General features: G+C 46.4%; 1 protein-coding gene across 2 annotated transcripts in view; it reads left to right on the plus strand.

Annotated features, from left to right (window-relative positions):
- Positions 1-2679: 2679 nt before the first annotated feature.
- Positions 2680-23682, plus strand: part of ZZEF1 (zinc finger ZZ-type and EF-hand domain containing 1) — a 130301-nt gene continuing 109298 nt past the window's right edge. For both annotated transcript variants that reach the window (XM_083174134.1, XM_083174135.1), the window contains exons 1-2: positions 2680-3478; positions 10917-11061. In XM_083174134.1, the coding sequence (XP_083030260.1) occupies positions 3101-3478; positions 10917-11061 (523 nt within the window). In that variant the 5' untranslated portion in view covers positions 2680-3100. The remainder of the gene's footprint in view (positions 3479-10916; positions 11062-23682) is intronic.

Consider the following 23682-nt stretch of genomic DNA (forward strand, 5'->3'; position numbering starts at 1 on the left):
CCACATAGGTGTGGAGTTGATTTTATATAGTGTGGCGAGCCCGAAGCGTGGCGAGGTGACGCGGATTACTTTACATGTTTTCCGCATCCGCTTGCCACGCTTCGGGCTTGGTGGCTCGCCACACTATATAAAATTAACTCCACGCCGATATTGGGGTTATGAAAAGGTCGGGAGGACGCTTCCGGTTGGCGTGGATAGTGGTGCAACGCTGCGCTTGCAACACTATGGGGTGGTGTGGATACTGGGGGGGGGGGGTTAGTATGGGGTGGTATGGATAATAGGGGGGTACCTACAATAGGAGGGAATCTTATTTAGTAATATCGCATCGCATCACATCACACATTTTAGTGTCATAAAACGTGTGAGGAACAATGCAATGCGATAATATTGGGAAAAATAAGACCGGCAAAAAACCCATTAACGAGTAATATCGCAATGCGTTGCATGCATAGTGTGACACTAAAAGTGGACATGCGATGCGATTTCCTTACGCGGAATAGCCCACTAAGCAAATAGCTTAGTGGGCGCCCAACTAACATATAAGTACTCTAGTTTATTCTCCCACCATGCCCTAGTGGATGGTAGGGCATGAAATACCGCCCGTCGGCACAAAAATCAGTGAAAAACCTGTTGACATTTTGACTGTTGACCTAGCCCATGTCGACCTAATGCATGTGTCGACCTAGACCCATGTTGACCTTGCTGCCTGTCAACCTAGTGGTGTCAACCTAGTTGTTGTAGACCTAATGACCGTATCCCCTTCAGAAATGTATCGCAGAATGAAGGTGTACAGAGAGCAGTGTCTCCACATGATTTCGGCTATAGAGGATGTCATTTGTCAGAATTGCCGGATTTCACATGTGAAATTGCTGCTGCACTGTGGATAAGCAAGGGAACCATGCATCACCTCATCCACATAAAAGCTTGGTTATGGCAACGTTTTGGCACAGTGGGTGCCCAAGCATCTGTCAGAGAATCAGAAGTTGGCAATAATGGGTGTTTGCTTGACTCATCTGTTTCGGTAAGCGGGGCAAGGAAAGGATTTCATTGTCATTGCAGTGCAGCAGCAATTTCACGTGATCCGATAATTTTGCTGAATGAGATCCTCCACAGCCGAAATCGTGGCAGGGTTGGTGAAAACGTGCCCCTGCCCAGGCCGTGATGAGTCCTTGATGATTTTGCATCTCACCTCATAAAGCTGAATATGGTGCATCGTGATAGACAATGCTCTTCTACACCGACTTCATTCTGTGATAAATTTCTGAAGCATGATCGCCTTCTACATCTTTGCACTCCTCTGGAGAAATCCATCATGCATCCGACCGAGCAAAACAACTTTCCACGAATGAAACTGATGCAAAGCCCTTCACCAAACATGCAGACCTGAGGAAAATACTACGCCATCTATCAGGGTATGGGTGAAAACCGGACCAGGACAAAACCCCCGGAACGCCGGACCAGACATCAAACTCTGCATTTTGGAGCTTGTAGCCTCCGGTCCGGGCAGGGCCGTCTTAAGAATATAATGGGCCCCTGGGCAAAATAATTTGAGGGCCCCCCTCCCCTCACAACCCCCCTCCTTTCACAACCCCCCTCCCCTCACAAATCCCCTCCCCTCACCTATGTGCAGCAGCAGCAGGTGGCGGGGATCCGGGCAGCGGTGGGTGGAAAGGTCCGTCCAGGAAGCGGCAACTCAGACCTTGATGTAGTGCTTTTTGCCGCCGTGCGGGAAACGCTGCAGATTTTGGAAAGAATGGCTGGGCGCTGATTGGCTGAGCGTCCGGCCAATCAGCATATGGACAGTCTTTTCAAAATCAGCACAGCAGCGCTTCCTGCCCGGCGGCAGACAGCACTACATCAAGGTCTCCGCTTCCTGGACGGACCCTGCCACACGCTGCTGCCCGGGTCCCCTGCAAACGCCGCCCGCTGCCCGGGTCCCCTGCACACGCCGTCCGCTGCACGGGTCCCCTGTACACTTCGCCCGCTGCCTGTGTCCCCTGCACATGCCTCCCGCTGCCCGTGTCCCCTGCACACGCCGCCCGGGTCCCCTGCACACTTCGCCCGCTGCCTGGGTCCCCTCCACCCGCCGCTGCCAGGATCCCCGCTACACACCGCCTGCCGCCTTTCCCTAGGACAATACCATCTTCTCCATTGTGGTGGGCCCCTACTATCCTTGGGCCCCTGGGCAACTGCCCATTAAGCCCAATGGGAAAGACGGCCCTGGGTCCGGGGGGTGTCCTGCCGGGGGGGCTGCCTGTCACCAGGGAGAGGAGCAGGGGGAGAATAAAGCCTCCGTGTATGGTCCGGGCATGTAGCAAAAACCGGACGGTCCGGACCACACAGGGAGGCTGTAATCACCCCTTCCCCATGTCCCTGGTGATAGCTATCACAGGGACCCCCCTGGACAAGACACCCCCCGGACAGGACACCCCCCGGACCGGACCCTACAAGCTCCGGACTGCAGATTGTGATGTCCTGTCCGGCGGTCCGGAGTGTAGTCCGGTCCGGTTTTTACATAGTCCCCATCTATCAGCAAACATAATAACCCACTGCAATTAGATACAATGCAGCTACAGCAAAATTCTCCTTTTAATTTGGGCACACCTTATACTTGCTAGACTCCAGTTCTGGGCCCAGGACTGGTGTCCCGGCGGTCCACCCTTCCGATGGCTGCCCTGATATCAGCAGATATCGGCAGTGGTCACCTGAAAGGGGATCCTTTATATCTGCGGGTACCACCTAAAATCACCCGCAAATAGTTTTGATAAATAGGCCTCACAGTCAATGCACTGGGCACACCAGCAATCCAATGAAAACATTCCCACCAACATATCACCAGTAAGACGTTGCCGCTTGCCGGCATGATGGGTACGGGACAGGCGTGTGAGGGCAGGGCACTGGGCACGGGGAATGATGCTGCACATCGCACGCACACAGTTCCTTTTTCCTGGCCCGGCCCGGGCTGCAGCTAGTGACAGGTGTCATAGGCCGTGCTGGGCGGGCTCCGAGGGCGGGCCTTGGCCGGGGAAGGCGGAGGCGGCTCTGGCCTCACAGGCCCTCCGGACTCACAGAGCTGATACTCGTCGCAGCCGTCATCAACATGGGTAACGTGGTAAGCGGCGGGAGCGGAGACGAAGATGAGTCGGGGATTGAGCAGGAGGAGCCCGGAGCCGCAAACTCCGAAGCAGCCGGGGGATCGGCCGCCCAGCAAGGCCCGGCAAAGTCCGGGAACCCCGGCCCGACCTCTCCGCCGCTGCTGCCGCCTTTACCCGGGGTGCTGCTGGAGCAGGCCTGCCTGAGGGAGGCGGCAGCGCGTCTGCGGGAGGTGGGAGCCCCGGAGTCGGTCGTGTCCAGGCACCAGAGCGCCCTGCTCCGCTGGCTGGAAGAGAGACTCGGCCGAGGAGAAGAGGTTCTCAGCCGAGAGCAGTTTGTAGAGATGCTGGAGAGCCGAGCCAGCGGCCGGGAGGAGTGTGAGGAGGTAATACACCATGTCCCTGTACTGTGCTTATGTGTTGCCAAGGGGGACCTGGCTGTCATAGATGTTACTGTCTGGGGGGACCCGCCTGTCATGCATGTCACGGCCAGGGGGAAGCCGCTTGTGATGCATGGCACTGCCTGGGGGGACCTGTCTGTCATGCATATTACTGCCAGGGGAGGGATCTGACAAGGTAGTATCCTAGTATTTGTGGTTGTGTTTGCATATAGTAATTGCAGTAACTTTGCCAGTGGTGGTGTCATTGTATGTCCTGTACTATTAGGGAGTCATATCCATGGCAGGGTTGAACATGCTGTATTCATAGATGTACGCTGGGATTTGTTTACTATTGTAAAGCGCAACGGAATCTGCTGCGCAATATAAGAAACTGTAAATAAATAAATTTGTTGTTACTACAAGGTTTCCGAACTTCCACATTACTTCAGTGGCACTTAATCAGTGCTGTCAGGAAATGGCTGACCTTAACAGTAGGGTCGGGTACACATTAGGACAATCTCAATCTTATATGTCCTTACCAGCCAATTTGCAGTGTCATATCGCTGGGTCATACAGTGTGTGCGCCTGCTTAGCTGGGAACATCATTCTGGTGTATATTAAGCTTTTTAAGGGGGTATCTTATTACCTCTGTTAAAATATCTGGAAGAGTGACAAATGTTATTTTCACAATGTTTCACGTTTTTTTATTTTTTTTAAATAAACCTATCCTATTGGATGGCTCAATAAAAAGACCCGCAATTTAAAGGCTAAAGGTGCCCATACAGGGTACAATATTCTAGTGTTCCCGCTAGGCTGTTTTAGTGGGGCACTGCGCCCTGTCCGATTTTTAAAGGGCAAAATGCGCCCTGCCCCTCTCTCAACGCCCCGCTAAAAAAGCCTCACGGGGAAGCCCAGCGTCGCCGTAGACGGCGATGCCAGGCGCTTCGGGGGGGCAGGGCCCACCCCCTTTGGTGATGACGGCGCAGCCCGGGCACGCCTTCTTTGATGATGGCGTGGCCCGGGCATGCCCCTCTTCTAACGTCGGCGGTACAAGACTGCCCCCAGCTGTGTTGTCAGTGGGCCCGGTCTGCCCCCCGGCACCCTGCCCGCTGTGAAACCTAGAGTGAACACTATATTCCAGTGCAGTTTTGAACTAGATATTCAAAATGCATGGGCTGCAGAGACTTTATGTGCTGTGCGATGGGACGCCCACAGGAGCGCGCATCGCACAGCACCCTCGCACTGTGTATGGGCACCTTACTGAATATCTCCAGGCAAGCCTGTTAGAGTCTGAGGAACAAAACCATTATAAAACACTAGCTGAGGTACCCGGGAGTTACATGGGTTTGGTTGGGCAATTCGCATGATTTGAAATGTATCCTCTTGTTTTAAGCTTGTTAGTATCCGAACGCATACCGGACAAACAAATATCAAATATGTAGGAGATGACTGGGTAATGACTGATGGACAGAGAGGCAAGAGGACCTTATTAGTAATTTATTATTTATTAACAATTATAAGTAAACATGCTACAGTCTGTCCACAATAGATAACATTACTTATGGGGGTAATTTCTATATACAGTATATTGGGCTTGATTCAGATGTATGTAATCCTAATGGCTTGTGTACATCTCCTATGTTTTTTTGAGAACTGTAGATGCACAGGATCTGTACTTCGCATAGGCAGATCCCTATTCGCCACTAAACAGCCTGATTGACAGGCTGAGGGAGGGGATTAGGTGGCAACAACCAGTGTTTAAAAAAACTGGGGCTCCATGCTGACCAACTTGAAGGTTACTTAGATGACAGATGTTCACCATTTTTTGGGTGTAGTAGTGCATCACAGACGCCTGCGGGTGCATTTTTTTTTCTACTGCAAGACACCTCCTGCTGCATTAGCATCTATTTACAACACCCTTGCTTTTTGCTCATACTGTATTACTTTTATTGGCTATAATTTATATAATGTGTTTGGGAAGCATCTCTGACTATGGCCTGTTAATTGGTGGATATCTTGTTTTACAGCTTTGTACTACGCTTACTGCCTCTTCAATACCAAGTTATTTGATTAGTGTGATGTGTATTTTGCATGCCAATAATGGATGGATTAAATGTGTGTCTTTGCATGCCAATAATGCATGGATTTCCTTTTACGGAAATCATTTTGGTATATTGTTTATGGTTAATCAAGCGTTTATTTATGACCTAATACACAGTTGGTACAATTCTTTTAACTTTATAAAAGCTTTTCAACCTATTCCTTGGTGAGTTCTAATATACCAAAGTTTTACAGTAAGGAGAATATTATCCCTTCTACTTTAGGTAAAGAATATATTGATATCCGATTTGTGCATAGTAATGACACTGGTTAAGAACTGTATATTCTAGGTTAGTATAAATAATCCTAAAGAAAACAATGCAAACATTTTTGTAGTGTTTTACAGGAGAGAAACTGTACACTGTTGTTTCCTATATTGTACTTTTGTGAAGCCTACAGGTAATAGAAATATCCCAACAAATTATTACAATTAACATATAGAGGCATATTAAATGCCCTATGGCAAGCTGTGACAGCAGGCAGTGCCGATAGCTCGCAGTCAGTATTCAACTAACCCCCCCCCCCCCCCCTCACTCACCGTTTCCACCTCGCTGTTTTTTTTCAGCGAGGTGGAAACGGGGTGTGCATCCGTTAAAATGGTGAGGGTCGCTGCTATATGCACCGACCCTTGCCGTTCGGGGGAATCCTCGCCATCCTCTGATGTCGAGGGGGTTTCTGCGGCGAGGATGGCTTGTTTTCCGAGATCCTCGCCGAAAACAAGCCACCCTCGCCACAGAAACCCCCTCTCCGGTGGCATTGAGTACCACCCATAGTAGTAGTAGTAGTTTGTTTTATTTTTAAGGCGCCACAAAGTGTCCGCAGCGCCGTACATAGCAAACAAAAAACAAATTACAAGGTAACGTACAGGGTGTGTTGATAAAATACAGAATAAATAGGGGTATAGCTGGTAGAACTTAAATCCGCATCCGTTCTGAAGTAGGTGTCAAAATTGTCGAAGAGACTGAAGATGAAGTAAAGGAAGGAAATAACAGGGCAGGAGCACTGGTGAGGTAAAGAGGTAGGGTGAATACGTGAGGAAGGAGGGCCCTACTCATGAGAGTTCAGACTAAAAGCAGGTGGGTGGACGAACGAAAGACAATAGGATAAGTAGGAATGGATGGAGGGGTAGGGTAGGCAGGATAGGAGGAGCCAAAGTGGTTAGGAGGAGGTATAGGCTAGTTGGAAGAAGTGAGTTTTGAGGGAGCACTTGAAGGAGGTAAGGGAATCAGAAAGCCTAATGGGTGGCGGGAGGTTGTTCCAGTGCAGGGGGGCAGCGCAAGAGAAGTCTTGGACAATGGAGTGGGAGGAGGGGATTAGGTGAGAGGTCAGGCGGTGGTCGGCGGCCGAGCGAAGAGGATGGGAGGGAGTGTGGATAGAGATCAGTGAAGAGAGGTAAGGAGCGGTGGAGGAGGAGAGAGCCTTGTAGGTGGTGGTGAGGAGTTTAAAGAGAACTTTAATTTCCAAGGACTATGGGCCTTATTCTAGTTCACTCTTTCTGACAAAATCCTTCTTAGATGCACAAAACCATGTGCACTGCAGGGGGGCAGATGTAAAATGTTCAGAGAGAATTAGATTTGGGTGGTTTTGTCCATCTAAGAAGGAATTTGTCAGAAAGAGTGAACCAATATAACCCCCTATGTAGGGAACTATGGGAGTCCTTTATTATATGCTTGGCATGATGCTCCAAATGACTAAACAATCTGGAAATGTATACAATTGATATCCTATTAGCCTCGATGCCAGCATCCTTTCCCGTGATAACCACTGTTAAATGTGTGATTTTTTTCCATTTTAAAATCGCATGTTATTAAAGGGAAGTCTTGCAGGTTTTACCTTTAATACTATTGGTATTGTAAAAAGAGCAGGGCAAATTACAAATAACTTTGTATTGTGATCTGAATGCTTACTGTGAGGCTGGCTGCGCAAGGTTACGATTTGACGGCGGACCCGCAAATAGAGCGCTGATCCAGGTAAGCATATACGCTTGCCGATTGGCTGCTCAGTGTGACTTTAACCCCCTGGAGTGTATGGGTGGCTGACAGACCACCCATACACACATCCAGATGCACAATATATCTAAAGATATATTGACAATGTATGTGTGTGTATATGTATGTGTGTGTGTGTGTGTGTATATATATCTATACCTCTTCCGTCCCTCCTGCATAAAACCTGACCATCTCTCATCCTAACCTGTTTATGCTCACTTCTCCCTCTTCTGTGTTACCCCTGTCTGTCTAACCCTCCCCTTTAGAATGTAAGCTCTCACGGGCAGGGCCCTCTCTCCTCATGTGCCTTTCTTAGAATATATAAACCACTGCCACCCTGATGCTTGCTTCAGTGTCCTGTCCCCTGATGCAACTATCCGTATTAACCATGTACTTGTCCTAAACTGTCTTGTAATGTCATTTGTTATGTGTGTTTGCTCATAACTATGCTCTGTAAAGCGCTGCGGAATTTGTATGCGCTATATAAGAAACTGTTAATAAATAAATAATGAATAGAATAAAATATTTATTTCCTGCAGAAAAATTATGTACAAGGTACAATATTATCATAGATAAGCTAACAGTGACCCTGCCCTGTACTTTAAACTTTACATTTGGCACAGTGACCAAATATGATGCATGTACGTTTTTTCATAACAAGTTACCCAGGGATAACCCTTGGTTGCACCTGGCTGAATACGACCTGTTAGGTGGAGTAATCACTTGGCATTGTGTGTCTGGCTGTGCTTTAACCATCAGCAATCCCCTTCAGATGAAACCCGCTTTGCTAGTAGAAGTATGCAATTTACCGTTCTCAAATGACATGGTTAAGCACATTTTACTCTCTAGTCAACTCAGAAATAGTCCTGGATACACCACCTGATTTCCTCTAGCGCATATATAATTTTCGAGACACTGGCACAGAGGACAGGCCTGAATAAATCGGATTATTGATTTTCTGTGCAAGTCCGGCACTTCCCCCACGTCACTTGGCGGCCTTCATATATTGATTAGGGCATTTACGCCAGATGTGTTCTGAGCCACAGCCACACGTGATATCTAATATCTTATCAATTACTCTTATCTGCACTTATGCCCATTGCGCCAACATACCAGGAGGCCTGGGAGAAAGAATTTACTTCTAAAAAGATTAAATTAAATGGGACAGGGTGTATCAGGCCACTAGTGCTTGTTCGGCCAGCCTAGAAGTACAAACTATTGACTAGATGTACCGTTGCCCAAGTATTCTGCGTAACTTTTGCAGGGGCGTGTCCCCTCTCTGCTGGAGATGCGGTCAGGAACAGGGAACTCTATTTCACATTTGGTGGGATTGTCATTTAATAGTGCCATCTTGGGATGATATCAGAAGACTGGCTGCAGATATACTGGGCCACCCTGTCCCAACCGACTTCTGGCTCCTATCGCACTCATACCCATATCGAAATACAAAAAAAAATCTCCGCTTAGGCACATGAACAATGCAGCCAGAGCAATACTTTCAGTCCACTGGAACTCTCCTGCCCCCCCCCCCACATGGGAGTGGTGCCAGCGTATGGACTGCTACATGGCAATGGATAACCTATATTACTCCACTCCTATGAAATATTCCACATATGCAGATATGTGGGATGGATGGTTAGAATTCATAATGACGCCTTCATATAAAACCTTAATACCTATAAGCGCATAAAACTATCGCCCCACTATGGGGGACTTAAGTATGGTCTGGTCTCCTGCTTTACTATAGGATGCCAAGATTTACCCAAACTCTAGATTGATGACTATAACACCCCTCTACAAACTCGAACCCATCCCCTCCCCTCTGTCTTTCTTCCTTTTTACTTTGCTATTTCTATCTATAAATATGTATAACATGACTATTATAATACCTGTATGTTATAGCTCTGGGGCTGATAGTGTTTTTGATGTATTGGAATGATTTTCATTCACATGCTATGTTACCGTGGTGTATCTTTGAGTTATTTGCTGTATAACATTGACTGATGGAATTTTTTTTTTTCCAAATAAAGAATTTATAAAAAAGAAAAAAAAAAAGAATGGTCAATCGGGGTTCAGTATGACATCCCGGACTCGCCACGCTGTGGCTCACATCACACACCACAGGATTCTATTACCCCTCTAAGGGGGTTGTGGACTCCTACAAGGGAGAGTAGACCTTGTGCGCCAGGTTTCCGGCTAGCGGTAATGTCATCAGTCTGGATTTTGGCATTGGCATTCTGACTGACGGGATCCCAACCATTAGCATATTGACCTCTTTGCATACTATAGTATGGACATTGATGTGCACGCCATGGGGCAGTTTCCTATTCTGTTCCTAGACATCCTGATTATGGGTTGGGATCATTTGGTCTATTGCATTATGGTAGAAAGTCATTAGGTCGAATCCATTAGGTCGACATGCTAAAAGGTCGACATGATTGTAGGTCGACATGGGAAAAGGTCGACATGATTCTAGGTCGAAAGGTCATTAGTTCGACAGGTCATTAGTTCGACAAGGTCATTAGTTCGACATTGTCTATGTCGACATTCACAAGGTCGACATGGGGTTTTTCACTGTTTTTTTACCTGAATGTCAACACAGTCGACATGGACACAGTTTAAAGTGCACTGCATCCCCTCGCATCGCTCGCTGCGCTCGCAATGCGTCGGGCACGGTGCCTCGCTACGCTCGGCACACCATTTTATTCTCCCACCACGCCCTAGTGGATGGTAGGGCATGAAATACCGCCTGTCGGCACATGTTGGCTCAAAAAACAGTGAAAAACTCCATGTCGACCTTGTGAATGTCGACATAGACAATGTCGAACTAATGACCTTGTCGAACTAATGACCTTGTCGAACTAATGACCTTGTCGAACTAATGACCTTGTCGAACTAATGACCTTTCGAACTAGAATCATGTCGACCTTTTCCCATGTCGACCTAGAGTCATGTCGACCTTTTAGCATGTCGACCTAATGGATTCGACCTAATGACTTTCTACCATAATGCAGTAGACCAAATGACCGCATCCCCTGATTACAATGCTAGACCTACATGTATATGCTATATGCTGTGAACCTGAACCGTTTTGTAACGTTCAGGGTGTAATTCCTTAGTGACCTAAATCAATAGCGCGGGAAGTACTTTGTTACATGAACCTATTTAAATATTTGCATTATATGTTTCAATAATCTAGACTTGATAAATCACAATTACATATGGAAAGGTCTCTGATCTTGTCCATAAATCCACCCAACTATATGATGTATGTTCATGATTCATGTAGTTATTTGTCTTGCCCTTTTGCTGTGGAACACTTTCTATTTGTGACTAACCACATGCTTCTCTTTCAGGCATTTGCACAGTTTGATGCAGAGGGAGATGAAGTGGTGGACTTAGAGAGCATGCTTGAAGCTATCAAGGCGTCCAGTGGTGCCAATCTTCAAGGGGAGTTAAGTCATGTAATCAGACAGCTGCAGGCCTGCTCTCTGACACCAGGTAATTTATATTTATATATATAGTGCTGGAAGGTTTAATGAAGGTTTTTTTATTTACATCTACTTATTGATGTTTTAACCAATGTTTATGTTATTAAATTATGTAAATATGGTATCATACTTTTTAATCTTTAAAAGCAATGCCATATGTTGTATGTGGCGTGACCGTTCACGCTGCTGCGTATATGGAACCATTTTAGTCAATGGCTAACTAAATATTTGTTGGCCCCATAGCAAAGTTTTGTAAGGACCCATTTGTACCATATGGTGGTGAAAAATGTACATGGCACAGGTTACTTTGACAAGGGAAGGTGGTCCCCTCTCAGGTCTGGGCCACATAGCAGCTGCACTTCCTGCACCTATGGTAGGTACACCCCAGAAGTAGGTAAGGAAAAACTGCTCCACCCCTACACTGAACACCATAGTGATGGCCAACCTTAGTTATGGAGTTCTAATCCACGTGACTGGTTATCCAGAGTTTAGGCTTAGTAAACTATGATTTGGAGGCGTGAGTGGTGGGGGCTAGTTGCTTTAGCCTGCATTAGTGCTGTAAAGTGGACAAGCCCAATTCCGTGCACTGGGTGCTAGTTAATCCTGTAGCAGTGGGTGCCTAGATGGTTAATTTTTCTGACTTCAATCGGATTGCCCAACAGTGTAGCCCAGCCTCCTCCTGGGAGCGTTAACCAAGTTCCACGTGGAAAAGTTGGGCCCGTATATATTAACAATAGATTAAGTGGTGGCATTTAATGTACCTCATTCCCTTGACAATCTAATTTGTGATGGTTCATGTTTAATTGGTGATGTTAAATACAGCTATGATATAATCTAGTTTGAGGCTTAGAAGAAGGTGAACTACTGTACACCATGTTGCCTTTCCTTGATATTCAGAAGAACTCTAGTCTAATAAAAAGAAAACTTAAGTTACCCAATAAATGGAGCCATAATTGCAGTACCACCTATGTTGAGCATATTCTTGGAATAGCATAGCCCAGTACTGGATATGGTAATGGAAAGTTCTAAAGCTGGCCATTCACTTGAGCCACCTGTGATCCTCCCGTGCGACAGGACCGCATACGATATATAGTATGTGGCCCTTTTGCATATGATATATCGCTTGCGATCGCAGTGAAGGCTGCCTGGTTTGGCTGTGATCCGACGGATCTCTCCTGCTGGTGGTGCGACCGGACTGCGCATCGCATTGGACCTGTTGTCAAAAATACTTTCGATTTGGGTGTTTTTTATGCGTTTAATCGCCGCAAGTGTCCAAATCATATCTATATCGCGTGGGCACCTTTTAATAGCAGCAGTTTTATTTGATATCCTCTGGGGTGCATGATGGTAAAGAATGATGTCATTGAAACAAAGATCTTTCATCTGTTTACAAATTCTGAATTGATGACAAATGTTAAAATATTTATAAGAATTATAATCTATATTATTAAATATGTACAGTAATGACCCTACACTTAAGACAGGCAGTTTTCGGCACTTCACCTATTTCTCAATCCTCTAATAGTGTGTACACCCTGTGCTATTATGGCTATTTTGACGATATAGTTAAATGGATATGAAGTTAGAAAAAATTGCGCAGTGTTTGGCTGCATCCAATGCCCTGCCCCATACCATTGCAATCGAAAGTAGAAATAAACTGTGCAGCACATTCTATTTCTACTATCTTGCTGCTCATTGCTGGTGTCAGCATGGCCCCTCTTGCCAAGGTGCTCAGGTGACCCACCTGGTATAATTGTTGAAGCATTCTGGGTACCAAGTCACCATGGCAAATAAGATTTATTCCTGTCGACCAGATTTGCAGGGACCCCTTGCCCTCAGTGATAAGCATTAGGGTTCATTTCTAAACTGTACCCCACTCCAGCCACTATAATGAGGGAACTGTAATGTGGCACATTATGTATTGAGGGCACGTAGTCAGGGCACGCTTTGTAATGGGGCATACTATGAATTGGGCACCAGAGAAAGGCAAATATGTGGGTCTGAAAGCCTATGGGACAGAGTGAGGACGTTTTGAAGGAGCATGAGTCGTGTTCGATAAGTGTTTTCATATATTTTATTTATGGGTGATAGCCGGGCTTCCTGTTTTTTTTTTTTTTCAATTTGTTGAGCCATGATGTAAGCCTACCCTCAGGAAGACTTTGAAAAGTTTTTTTCAAGGATGTCTCTAATATTCATTATAAGCAGTTACAAAATTGCTGTTTAAAAGACCAAAGGGTTATATTCAATTAATGTTGGATCCCTTCCTACATTCATTTGCCAGAATTGATCTGATATGCCCTATTCTATCAGTGGCCAAATCGGACAGTCAGATTTTGCTGCTTTTGCTTACCCGGTCAGGACCGGGTGAGCGACTGAGTAGGCGGCAGGATGCAGACAAGAGGCTGGACAGTGCTGCTGCTGCTCACCCGGAACAGTCCTCCTTGCCTCAATCCGACTTTTAAAAAGTCGGATTGAGATTGTCCCAAATGGGGACAAAAAAAAAATCGGATTTGGCAGCGTTTCCGACAAAAGCATGTAGATCTGCGGCTATTCTGCCAATCCTGACAGCATTCCGACCTGTCAGAAAAAATAGACCTTAATGAATAGGTCGCAACTCCTTCTGACCTATTCAAATCACATACTGCCGTCTTTCCGACAAGAAGGCAGTTTCGACTACATTTGAATATACCCCAAAGGGGTTTATTTACTATGATAGGTGTTCTATTAAAGATGGAATGTTGCTATGGGTAAACAACCAGATTCTATCTATTCTTTTCTAACAGGGGCTTAATAAATAAGATTCTGATTGGTTTCCTGTAGCAACATTCCATGTGAAACAGAACTCCCACCTTAGTAAAAAAAACCCGAAGCATAACAGATCTCCACAATATATTTCCTAAAGGCTTATTCCGATTTGCATAGTATAGCCCAACGTCTGAGAGTAAAATATTCTTCCTGTTAGCAACCATGGTAGCAGCATCATATCATGATAGTCACAGCTTTTGGCTTTGGCTTATGCAGACTAACCATAGGATCTGATCAGCCTGGTGCAAGTCTTTGTTCAATGATGGAGACCTCTGGTTTAGAGCACATACAGTTTGGGGACAACACGCACCAGTTATGAAGACCGGTCCCATTGATTTCCCCTTTCCACACCCTAAACATGCCCGTGGCTGGGGGTTTTACAGTTTAGACTGTAAAATTAGTAGCAGCATTCAATACAAGACAAGTTGCTTATTGTACATGTATTGCATTGAATGCTGTGCGCAGTTTACAGTCTATTACTTTTCAAAATATTTCATTGAATCTCTTGTATATTTAGCCAGATCTGTCACTCATCCCCTGTGTGTATAACGCTGGGCGGGGTTACAAGAGTGATTGACGGTGTTATAGACACCTAGTTTTTGCCTTAGGACACCCCCCTCTGCCCAGCGTTATACACAAACCCGCCCCCCCCTAGGGATAGACCAGCGTTATACACATCCCCACCCCCTTGGAAAACACCTCCCCCACCCAGCCAGGGCTACAGCACTACCCACCATCCACCATTATAGGAAAAAAGGGTACTTGTTTCCTAGCACGGCCACAACGATCATGATCGTGGGCATCGTGAGGAAAAATCGGGGCCATCGCAAGCACTAAAAAATCGGGTGTGATGGTCGCGACGCGATGCCCGCGATTTCCCCATAGGGAACAATGTTAAATGCCTCAATTTAGCCGCGATGCCCCCGATTTCCCATAGGAAACAATGTTAAATGGGTCAATTTACCCAAATCATCATAGGGAACAATGTTAAATTGGCCATAAACCCCCCCAAAACACCCCTGAACAGTGAAATGTCCCCCCAAAAGTATTTTACGCCACCCCACGATCAACGCGAACCCGAAGCGTGGCGAGCGCAGCGGTACGCGTCCTCCGACCTTTTCATACCCCCACTATCCACGTCGGCGTGGAGTTGAGAATAGAATAGTGTGGTGAGCCCGAAGCGTGGCGAGCCCCGCAAGGGGACGCGGATACCTGTGAAGCCCGCAAAGGGACGCGTTTACCTGTGAAGGTATCCGCGTCCCCTCGCGGGGCTCGCCACGCTTCGGGCTCGGTGGCTCGCTGCGCTCGTCACACTATTCTATTCTCAACTCCACGCCGACGTGGATAGTGGGGGTATGAAAAGGTCGGAGGACGCGTACCGTCGCCACGCTTCGGGTTCGCGTTGATCGTGGGGTGGCGTAAACTACTTTTGGGGGGACATTTCACTGTTCTGGGGTGTTTTGGGGGCTTTCTGGCCCATTTACCATTGTTCCCTATGATGATTTGGTGAAATTGAGGTATTTAACATTGTTCCCTATGAGAAATCGGGGGCATCGCGGGTACATTGAGCCATTTAACATTGTTTCCTATGGGGAAATCGTGGGCATCGCGTCTGGACCATTTAAGCCTTTTTTAGCCGCATACGACGCGACCGACGCGATTTTGACTTTTTTCAATGCATTTCAATGGGAAAATCGGGGGCATCGCGTCGGTCGCGTCGTATACCACTAAAAATGACACCCGATGCCCGCGATTGTGGCCGTGCTAGGAAACAAGTACCGAAAAAAGTACCAGTAGGCGCCTTTTGCAAACTAAATAAAACCATTTAATTGATCAGCAAATAACATGAAAAATAAATGAAAAATAAAATATAAAATAATGTACAATATAAATACACAAAATATTATGCATGCATATAAAATACTTTAAAACATGTGCATCAATATGGTGCTATATGTAAATGGCATATAATTACCAGGTCCCAGTTGATTGTTCAAATATGCGCATATATAGACCAGATGTTGGTGTCCTGAATAATAGGGGTGGAATTCCCAGCGCTGTATTTGGGGGACAACAATAAGGGGGATCGTGGATAATTTGTGAGTTCTCCCAACAGAAATTTGTAATCCACAGGAAATATTCCTTTAAAGGCTTTTTAGCAGAGAAGTCAGGTACGGAGTAGGTGTACTTAAATTATTGTTACCTTTAATCGGTACGGACACCAGCGATGTTATGCTTCCTTACTGTAGATAGTGGGGCTCTCGGCTGGTCCCAGTCTGGGTATGTTGGTGCACTGATCCGTCACACCATTACACAACATCCACCATTATACACCACAGCCAACAGGTGAGCAGCGGGTCCGCCTGCACCCCCCCCCCCCCCGCCAGCAGCGGGTCTGGCCGCACCCCCCGGATCCGCAGGTCTGCATTGCCCCAGCCCCAGGATCAGCGGGTCTGCCCACGCAAGCACCCCACCCCATGACTAGCAGGTCTGTGCGCACAACCCCCCGCCCATATCAGCGTGTTTGCCCGCATCCCCCCCCCCCCCCAAGCAGCGGGTCTGCCCATACAACACCCCCCCCACCCCGCCCCCACCCCTCGATCAGCGGGTCTGAGCGCACAACCCCCTGCCCAGATTAGCGGGTCTGCACGCACTCCCCTGGATCAGCAGGTCTGCACTGCCCCAACCCCAGGAGCAGCAGGTCTGCACCGCCCCAACCCAAGGAGCAGCAGGTCTACCCGCACCCCCCTGGATCAGCGAGGGTCTGCCTGCACAACAAACCTCCCCCTCCCTGGATCAGCGGGTCTTAGTGCACCCCCTGCCCCGCGCGAGCAGCGGGTCTGCCTGCACCTCCCCCCAGGATCAGAGGGTCTGCCTGCACCCCCTTCACCGGAGCTGCAGGTCTGCCAACAACGCTGCCCGCCCTCCTTCCCTCCCCCAGGGCAGAGGGTCTGCGAGCACGCCCCCCCCACCCGCCGCAGTAGTGGGTATGCCCGCACTCACCCCCCCTTCTCGCTGGAGCAGTGGATATGCCCGCACCCCCCTGCCCTCCCCAGAGCGGCGGGTCTCTGCACACCCCCCCCCCCCCCTTGCTGGAGCAGTGGTTATGCCCGCCCCCACCCAGAGGGGGGGGGGAGGTTGGCAGGCATACCCGCTGCTCCGGGGGGTGGGTGTGTGTGTGCAGAGACCCGCCGCTTATCCGCTGCTCCAGCGAGAAGGGGGCGTGCGTGCGGGCATACCCACTACTGCGGCTGGTGAAGATGAATTACCTAATGTCCAAATAAATTTAATTAAACCCTAGTGTCTTTGCATTTCTTTGGATAATTTGAATTTTTGTTCAAATCCTTACTGTATATAGTAAATTATGGTCTTAATTTTAATTAATCATGTATAGTTTAGAATTCTTACTTAATTAGCCATGTATTCTGTAAGTCATCGTAAACATGGAAATGAGAGGGCACAATAATGAAACCTGATACTTTCTTTCTGCCATATTTGGTGATTAACTTTATTGCAGCCAGCATGGCACATGTTGTACAGACCAGCCCTGAAACCAAATTTTATTTCTGCATTAGTTGAAAGCATGTCAAAATGACTGCTTCTCAACTACACCCCACCACAGTGCCTAGCTGCTCCTACCTCCAATCTGTCTTTACAGCTCTCTCCATATCCAGCAATTTTTTCACATATCAGTGTCCCTGCAAAAATTCCTTTCTCTTTAGTAATTTGGTCCATCAAGTAGCCTCTAGTGGTCACTGGCGGTACTTCATCAGAACTGCATTCCACTGTCACATGTAGCCCTGTCCTCACTGACACATCCCTCATATCCTGATATACTCTGTGCTGCTGGGGGACCCTGCTCCTCCCACAATATAACTCTCAGTCTGTGGTTTCCTGCTTCCTACATTCCCCTAGGTGTTGCTCGGGTTTGTATCTTGCTTCCCTGAACCACTTTGTGTATAGGCTGAACCTTTATTTGGGCCCCTGGGACACTCACAAGGTTGGGGGCCTTCGTGGTTGTGAACGTAATCTGGACCCAATCAAGCCACCGTGCCCCTCTCTCGTTTTAAAACCATCAGCTCTATTTAGGCACACAAAGCCACATGAAAATATAATTTTATATATATAATAAGAACATTTTAATGTAGATTGTTTTCCAGTGTGTTGGAAGATGTGAAACCTCTGCTAGATTTAAGGCCCGTACACACTGGGCGATTTTGAGCTCCTGCATAATCGCCGGTGGTCTCTGCTCATCTGCTGGTATTACCAGCAGACACGCAACAGGATGGAAGGCTTTCCATAGTGTCCTGCTATGGAAAGTCGTCCCCCCTATGAAAATCACGGTACTTATGTTAGTTGGGTGCCCACTATAGTTAGTACGCTCATACCCCCACTATCCATGAGCCACCGAGCATGGCGAGCGGTCGCGGAAAACTAAACAAATAGCTTAGTGGGCGCCCAACTAACATATAAGTACCAAAATCACTCATCGTTGTCCATACACGCTGGGCAAAATCGCCCAGTGTCTATGGACCTTTAACTTTGATAATATCCAGCATGATATAAAATTACCTGTTATAGTTGCAAAAGGCTTTGCAGAGTTATCAGTTGCGGTAGTCTGTATCTTGTACTAAATTCCATCCTCTTAAATGTATAAATTCAGAGGCTTATTTACTAACACAGTGAAAAATGTCAGTGCAATACCTGCTACAATCATCCAATCATTTTTAGCTCCGAAGAGCGTAATAAAAGCTTGTATACAATATGGTTGTTATTTTTCAGAAGCTTACACCTAACATAATAAGTTTTATCTAAAGTGTAACCTATTATACAGTTTAAAGCAGTGCTTCCCAAACATTCTTGGTTCCTGGACCCTAATACCCCTTTTCAACAGAAAATATCTTACCGGGTTAAAAATTTACACCCGGTAATTTACCCTTCGACACTGGTCCTTTTGGAATTTTGACCCGGGTTGACCCTTTCACACAGAAGGGTCAGGCTGGTACCGGATAATGCTGGGGATTTCAAATATTTCTGTCTGAAAGTGGTATAAGGGACAGCTCAGCTGATTAGAAGGTGTCACAACTGTTTGTCTTTGGGACCGAACTAGGGATTTTAGCTAGAATAGTATCTGAGGGGATACGAACATTGGGTCAACAAGCATTAGGTCGAAATAAGTCTAGGTCGACACAAGCATTAGATTGACATGGGTAGGAAGTGACTCTTGTAGATGCCATGGCCCCCTGCTTTTGACTGAGAAGACGCTTGTTATGCATCTGCTTGGCAGCAAGGAGCCTCCACTGCAGAGACAGGGGATAGAGCAGGCCTGGCCAACCTGTGGCTCTCCACATGTTGTCAAACTACAAATCCCATCATGCCTTGCCACAGTTTTGCTATAAGGGAGTGTTAAAACTGTGGTAAGGCATGCTGGGATTTGTAGTTTCACAACATCTGGAGAGCCACAGGTTGGCCTGTCCTGTGATAGTGTCCGGCAGAGGAGTCTAAGCAGATTTGTGACAGTAGGGGGTAGATGTATTTTTGCAGCATGTATTGTGCTGCTATAACACTTCCTGCATCACCTCCTAAGCAAAGCATCGGCCAGATGTATGAACATCTTGTCTGTCAGAATGAAACATCCCTTCTCTGGCTATGCCTGCTAGAGCTCACATCTTATAAGCTGTTACTCCATCTTACAATTGGCTCCAGTGCACATGTGCAAGATCTCACTACTCATACGAGATCTCCTGCGCAACCCAGAGCAGGCACCCGCCACAGCCAGGCAAGTGGAAGTTGAATAGGCGTGCATACCATGTGCTAATACACCCCCACCCCCCATATTGGTACATTATACAGTACAACAATCCCTAGGTAGGAAGATTTCATAAATACTCCCCTGAATGTTGCCCTAAATGCTGGGTTTTAGCTTAGCATATAGAATGGGTGTGGATCATTAGGTTGACCGTATCTAGGTCGACAGTCAATTAGGTTGACCTTGAATGGCCGACCTATATGAAAAACTGGTTAACATGGACAAAAGGTTTCCATTGAAATGTTTGACACATGATACGGTCAGCAGGAATTTTTTACTTGTTTTTTGTCCTTCCAATTATTGTAATTCTTAGCTCGGCACACTTTACTGTTCCCAGTTGTATTCCACATGGAGGATGTAACGTAGTAAGAGCAATTATGAACAAGTTATAGGAATGTAAAAAAAAAAAGCATGAAAAACTCATTTAGACCATTTCCATGTTGGCCTTTTGACTTTCAACCTTTTGCCTGGTGACAAATACCGGTCAACTTATTGACTGACCTAACAACCGGAATCGCATAGAATTTCCCCGTCTGATTTTGGCATTTTTCTTAATAATTGCGATATACTGTTAATTTGCCTGAAAACTTTCATGGATGGTAAGATGCACCCTTGCTAACATTCTAGGTGAGCATTTTTGTTGCAGTTTGTATTTTTCAGTGCATACATACAATGTATGTGCTGTCACTATACAAAAACACAAATCTGTTTTTTTTTTGTGTCTGCAAAGTCATTCTTTAACTACACTGACTGAAGGCAAATGGCAATGTTCAAGTTGAGCCCTTACAATGTTTGTACCTTGGAGACAGTTTCCAGGTTTGTGGTTGGTGGTGTTGCTGTTGCAAAGAGGTGTTGTCATACTTCCTTACAGTGACTAATCAACCCTTTGTCCCTTTGCAAACATCTGATCATGCTTATCCCATAATCATTTGAATGTTCAACGTCTTTAAAGCATAGTTGCCTACCCTCCTGCATTCTGCAGGAGACTCCCTGAATAATAAGCAATCTCCCTCTCTCCTTCATTAGTCTAGCAATCTCCCTCATTTCACCTAGCCCACATTACACTGTTAAATTTTTGGGAAAAAAGGAATAAGAGATAGATACATTTATATTGAATCATCAGCACCATTTCCAAGCACTTTACCAAGTATAGTAGCTCTAACTAACTGCTTTTGGGGCCCATCTACATTTGGATATAAGTAATTTTAAAAGATTCCACTCAGATAGCACAGGTCACACCCACGATCCAGATGAACTGAAAAAGACAAGTCATGCTGCCTTTAGGCCAGAAAATCTTTAATCCTAACTGTACCTGTTGCCTCCAGCTTATCATACAGCAGTGGTTCCCAAAGTTTTTTTAAATCATGGCACCCTAAAGTATCATAATTTTTTTCACGGCACCAAGCTAAAAGTTTCTTTATTGAGAAGTTTAAAAAAAAAAAAAATTTAGCAAGTTGTTTTTATATGTCATTCTAAAGCTAGGTACCCACTGGGCGATATATAGTTAGCGATGTGGACAATATTGATTTATTTAGCAATAACAACATGTGCATATCATCATATAAATGTGTAAGTTCAATATTGTTAACGTTACAAGTGGCCACGGATTGTTAACGACCCCCGCCTGTCGTCTGTACATGTAGCTCAATCTGACAATATCATCACCGACTGCATGTATGGAGCGGAGGGGGGGAGGGTGACATCACTGACAGAGAAATCGTGAACAATATCAGTCAGTGTGTATGCCCTATATTTTTCTCTCATGACACCATTGTTCTAGTTATTTGCTAGTGTGTACCCAGCTATAGGTTGAGTTATGCAGTGTGTGACAGGACTCACTTCTGTTTTTCCACATAGTTTAAGACTGACCGCTACCAGTCCTCATGAATAATTTGCATCAGCCCTAGACCACCAGCCCAAGGCACCTCTTCAAATGTCCAGTGGCACCCCAGGGTGCCTAGGTACACAGTTTGAGAACTACTGATATACAGGTTTTACCCTATTTATGGCAGATAGAACAATTGCAGGACTGGAGATCACGTCACCTTGATTTTTAAGGCTGTTGTTCTTTCCTACATAAGGCTCATTCATAGGACTTAGGGGGAGATTCTCTAAGAATCTCCGCCCCCCTTCGCCGCCCATCGCATATTTAATTATCGCATATGCTTTAACATATGCGATAATTAAGGCAAAGGACAGCTCTTGCGTTAAGAGCTGTCCTTTGCGGTGAGAGTCGCCGGGTCCCAGCAGGTCCCGGCGGCTCTCCCCTCCCTCCCACACCCGGCGCTGCTGCTGCTGCGCCAGGCTCTCCTCCTCCCTGCACCCGGAAGAGGATCAGTGCAGGGAGGAGGTCACAGGTCCGGGCAGCACTACGCTGTGCTGCCCGGACACAGGTGAGGGGGCGATGCGGGGGGTCGGCGGAGGGTTGCGATAGAAGCCCATTGGCTTCTATGGGGCATTGCCAGATTTTTCTGGCGATGCCCCCCGCCGCGATAACCCGGCGGGGGATGCTTACAGCATCCCAAAATGCGGTAAAAACCCCGATAACGGGGTTTTTACCGCATTTTTAGCTTAGAGAATCTCCCCCTTAATCTGTTGTGACTTTCATCCAGTTTCCATCTATATTTAGGGGAATCCAATTACCTACAGTAAATTACCATGGGTAAAAATGGAAGGTATAGCTTTAGTGGCAAACACAGGAATTCAAGAGGGGCGTTTTCAAATACAATCTCCCAATCGGTGGAACATTGTCTGAGGGAGCTGTAGAAGAGCCAAGTAATGCACAATGGACATTAATGTAAACGTTGTTCTTTTTATATTCAGGATACAGTATTAATACAGAAGATGGTCTATACTATGGGTGAGATGCACCATTTATCGGTACATTTATGCATTTTTTAACTTGTGCTTTTGCCCACGATTCTAATTTATTACTGCTAGTATGCCACAATCTCTTGTGCAGTTTCCTCTGTCAGCGTTGAGAGCCACCCACTGCGATGTGTTCTCGGTAGAGGGATGAGCACTGCTGCAGTTGTGAGTTGTCACACACACCCTGCACACAGCTGTCCATGGCTGTGCTGGTGCTACAGTAGCTTACCTGCGGCTCTCCCTCCTACCCAATCTCACAGGCCAATAGCAGCAGCTGCAAAGAAAGTGTGGGTGAGTGGGGGGGGGGTGGGCTCCCTGGCACTAGGTGGGGGGGCTCCCTGGCACTCAGTCATCGCATAAAGGCTATCTCCAGTGTAGCCCACCCACCGCGAGTGCGCTCCTGACATGGTGTATATATATATATATATATATATATATATATATATGACTAGCTTTGCAGCTATATGAGCGGGGCTGGCTGGCTGCAGGGGTAGACTGAGCCTTGTGTGGAGAAGATGCCAGTCAGTCAAACATTCTAAAAAGTGTACCTAGAACAAGTAACTACTACTACTACTACACTGCTGTGTTTGAAAATGTGGAAAGGATTCTCCTCATTGAGGAGAAAAGTTACCATCCACATCATTGATGCATAACCGGAACTACCATTGAAACCTATGTGAAAGGAACGCGATGGGTAGTGATTGACACAGGTATGTGAAAAGAAAATTAGCCAAAAAAAAAAATGATAATCCGCTTGTTGCATAATGCAAAATGAAATCTAACAAAAAAAATGAGGAAACTATTTGCTGCATCTCACCCTATGTGAGGAGGGAACTGAGGTCGCATACATTGCATGTGAAGAGACTGCATACGAACCCCCCACCCGGGACGGTCCTACACTGCTTTGGTTTCCACCCCCATACACCTATTTCCTGCCAATCACCTTGCAAACAGCATGCGTGTAGAAGTAGTTGCAGGATTTCATAGTAGAATGGTCTTGTGCGTGTGTACTGCAAACTGTACGTGGGCTGTTTATCGATGATCGCCAGCTGTGCGTTTTTGCAGCTGTGTGTACAAGTCTGAATCTGTCCCATAATCTCAGAGGAAATAATATACCATGCTTGTGCTAATTTAAGTGATGTAGGAAGA

Source organism: Crinia signifera, chromosome 2, assembly GCF_055691185.1.
Source record: "Crinia signifera chromosome 2, ASM5569118v1, whole genome shotgun sequence".
In the NCBI taxonomy this organism is placed as follows: domain Eukaryota; kingdom Metazoa; phylum Chordata; class Amphibia; order Anura; family Myobatrachidae; genus Crinia; species Crinia signifera.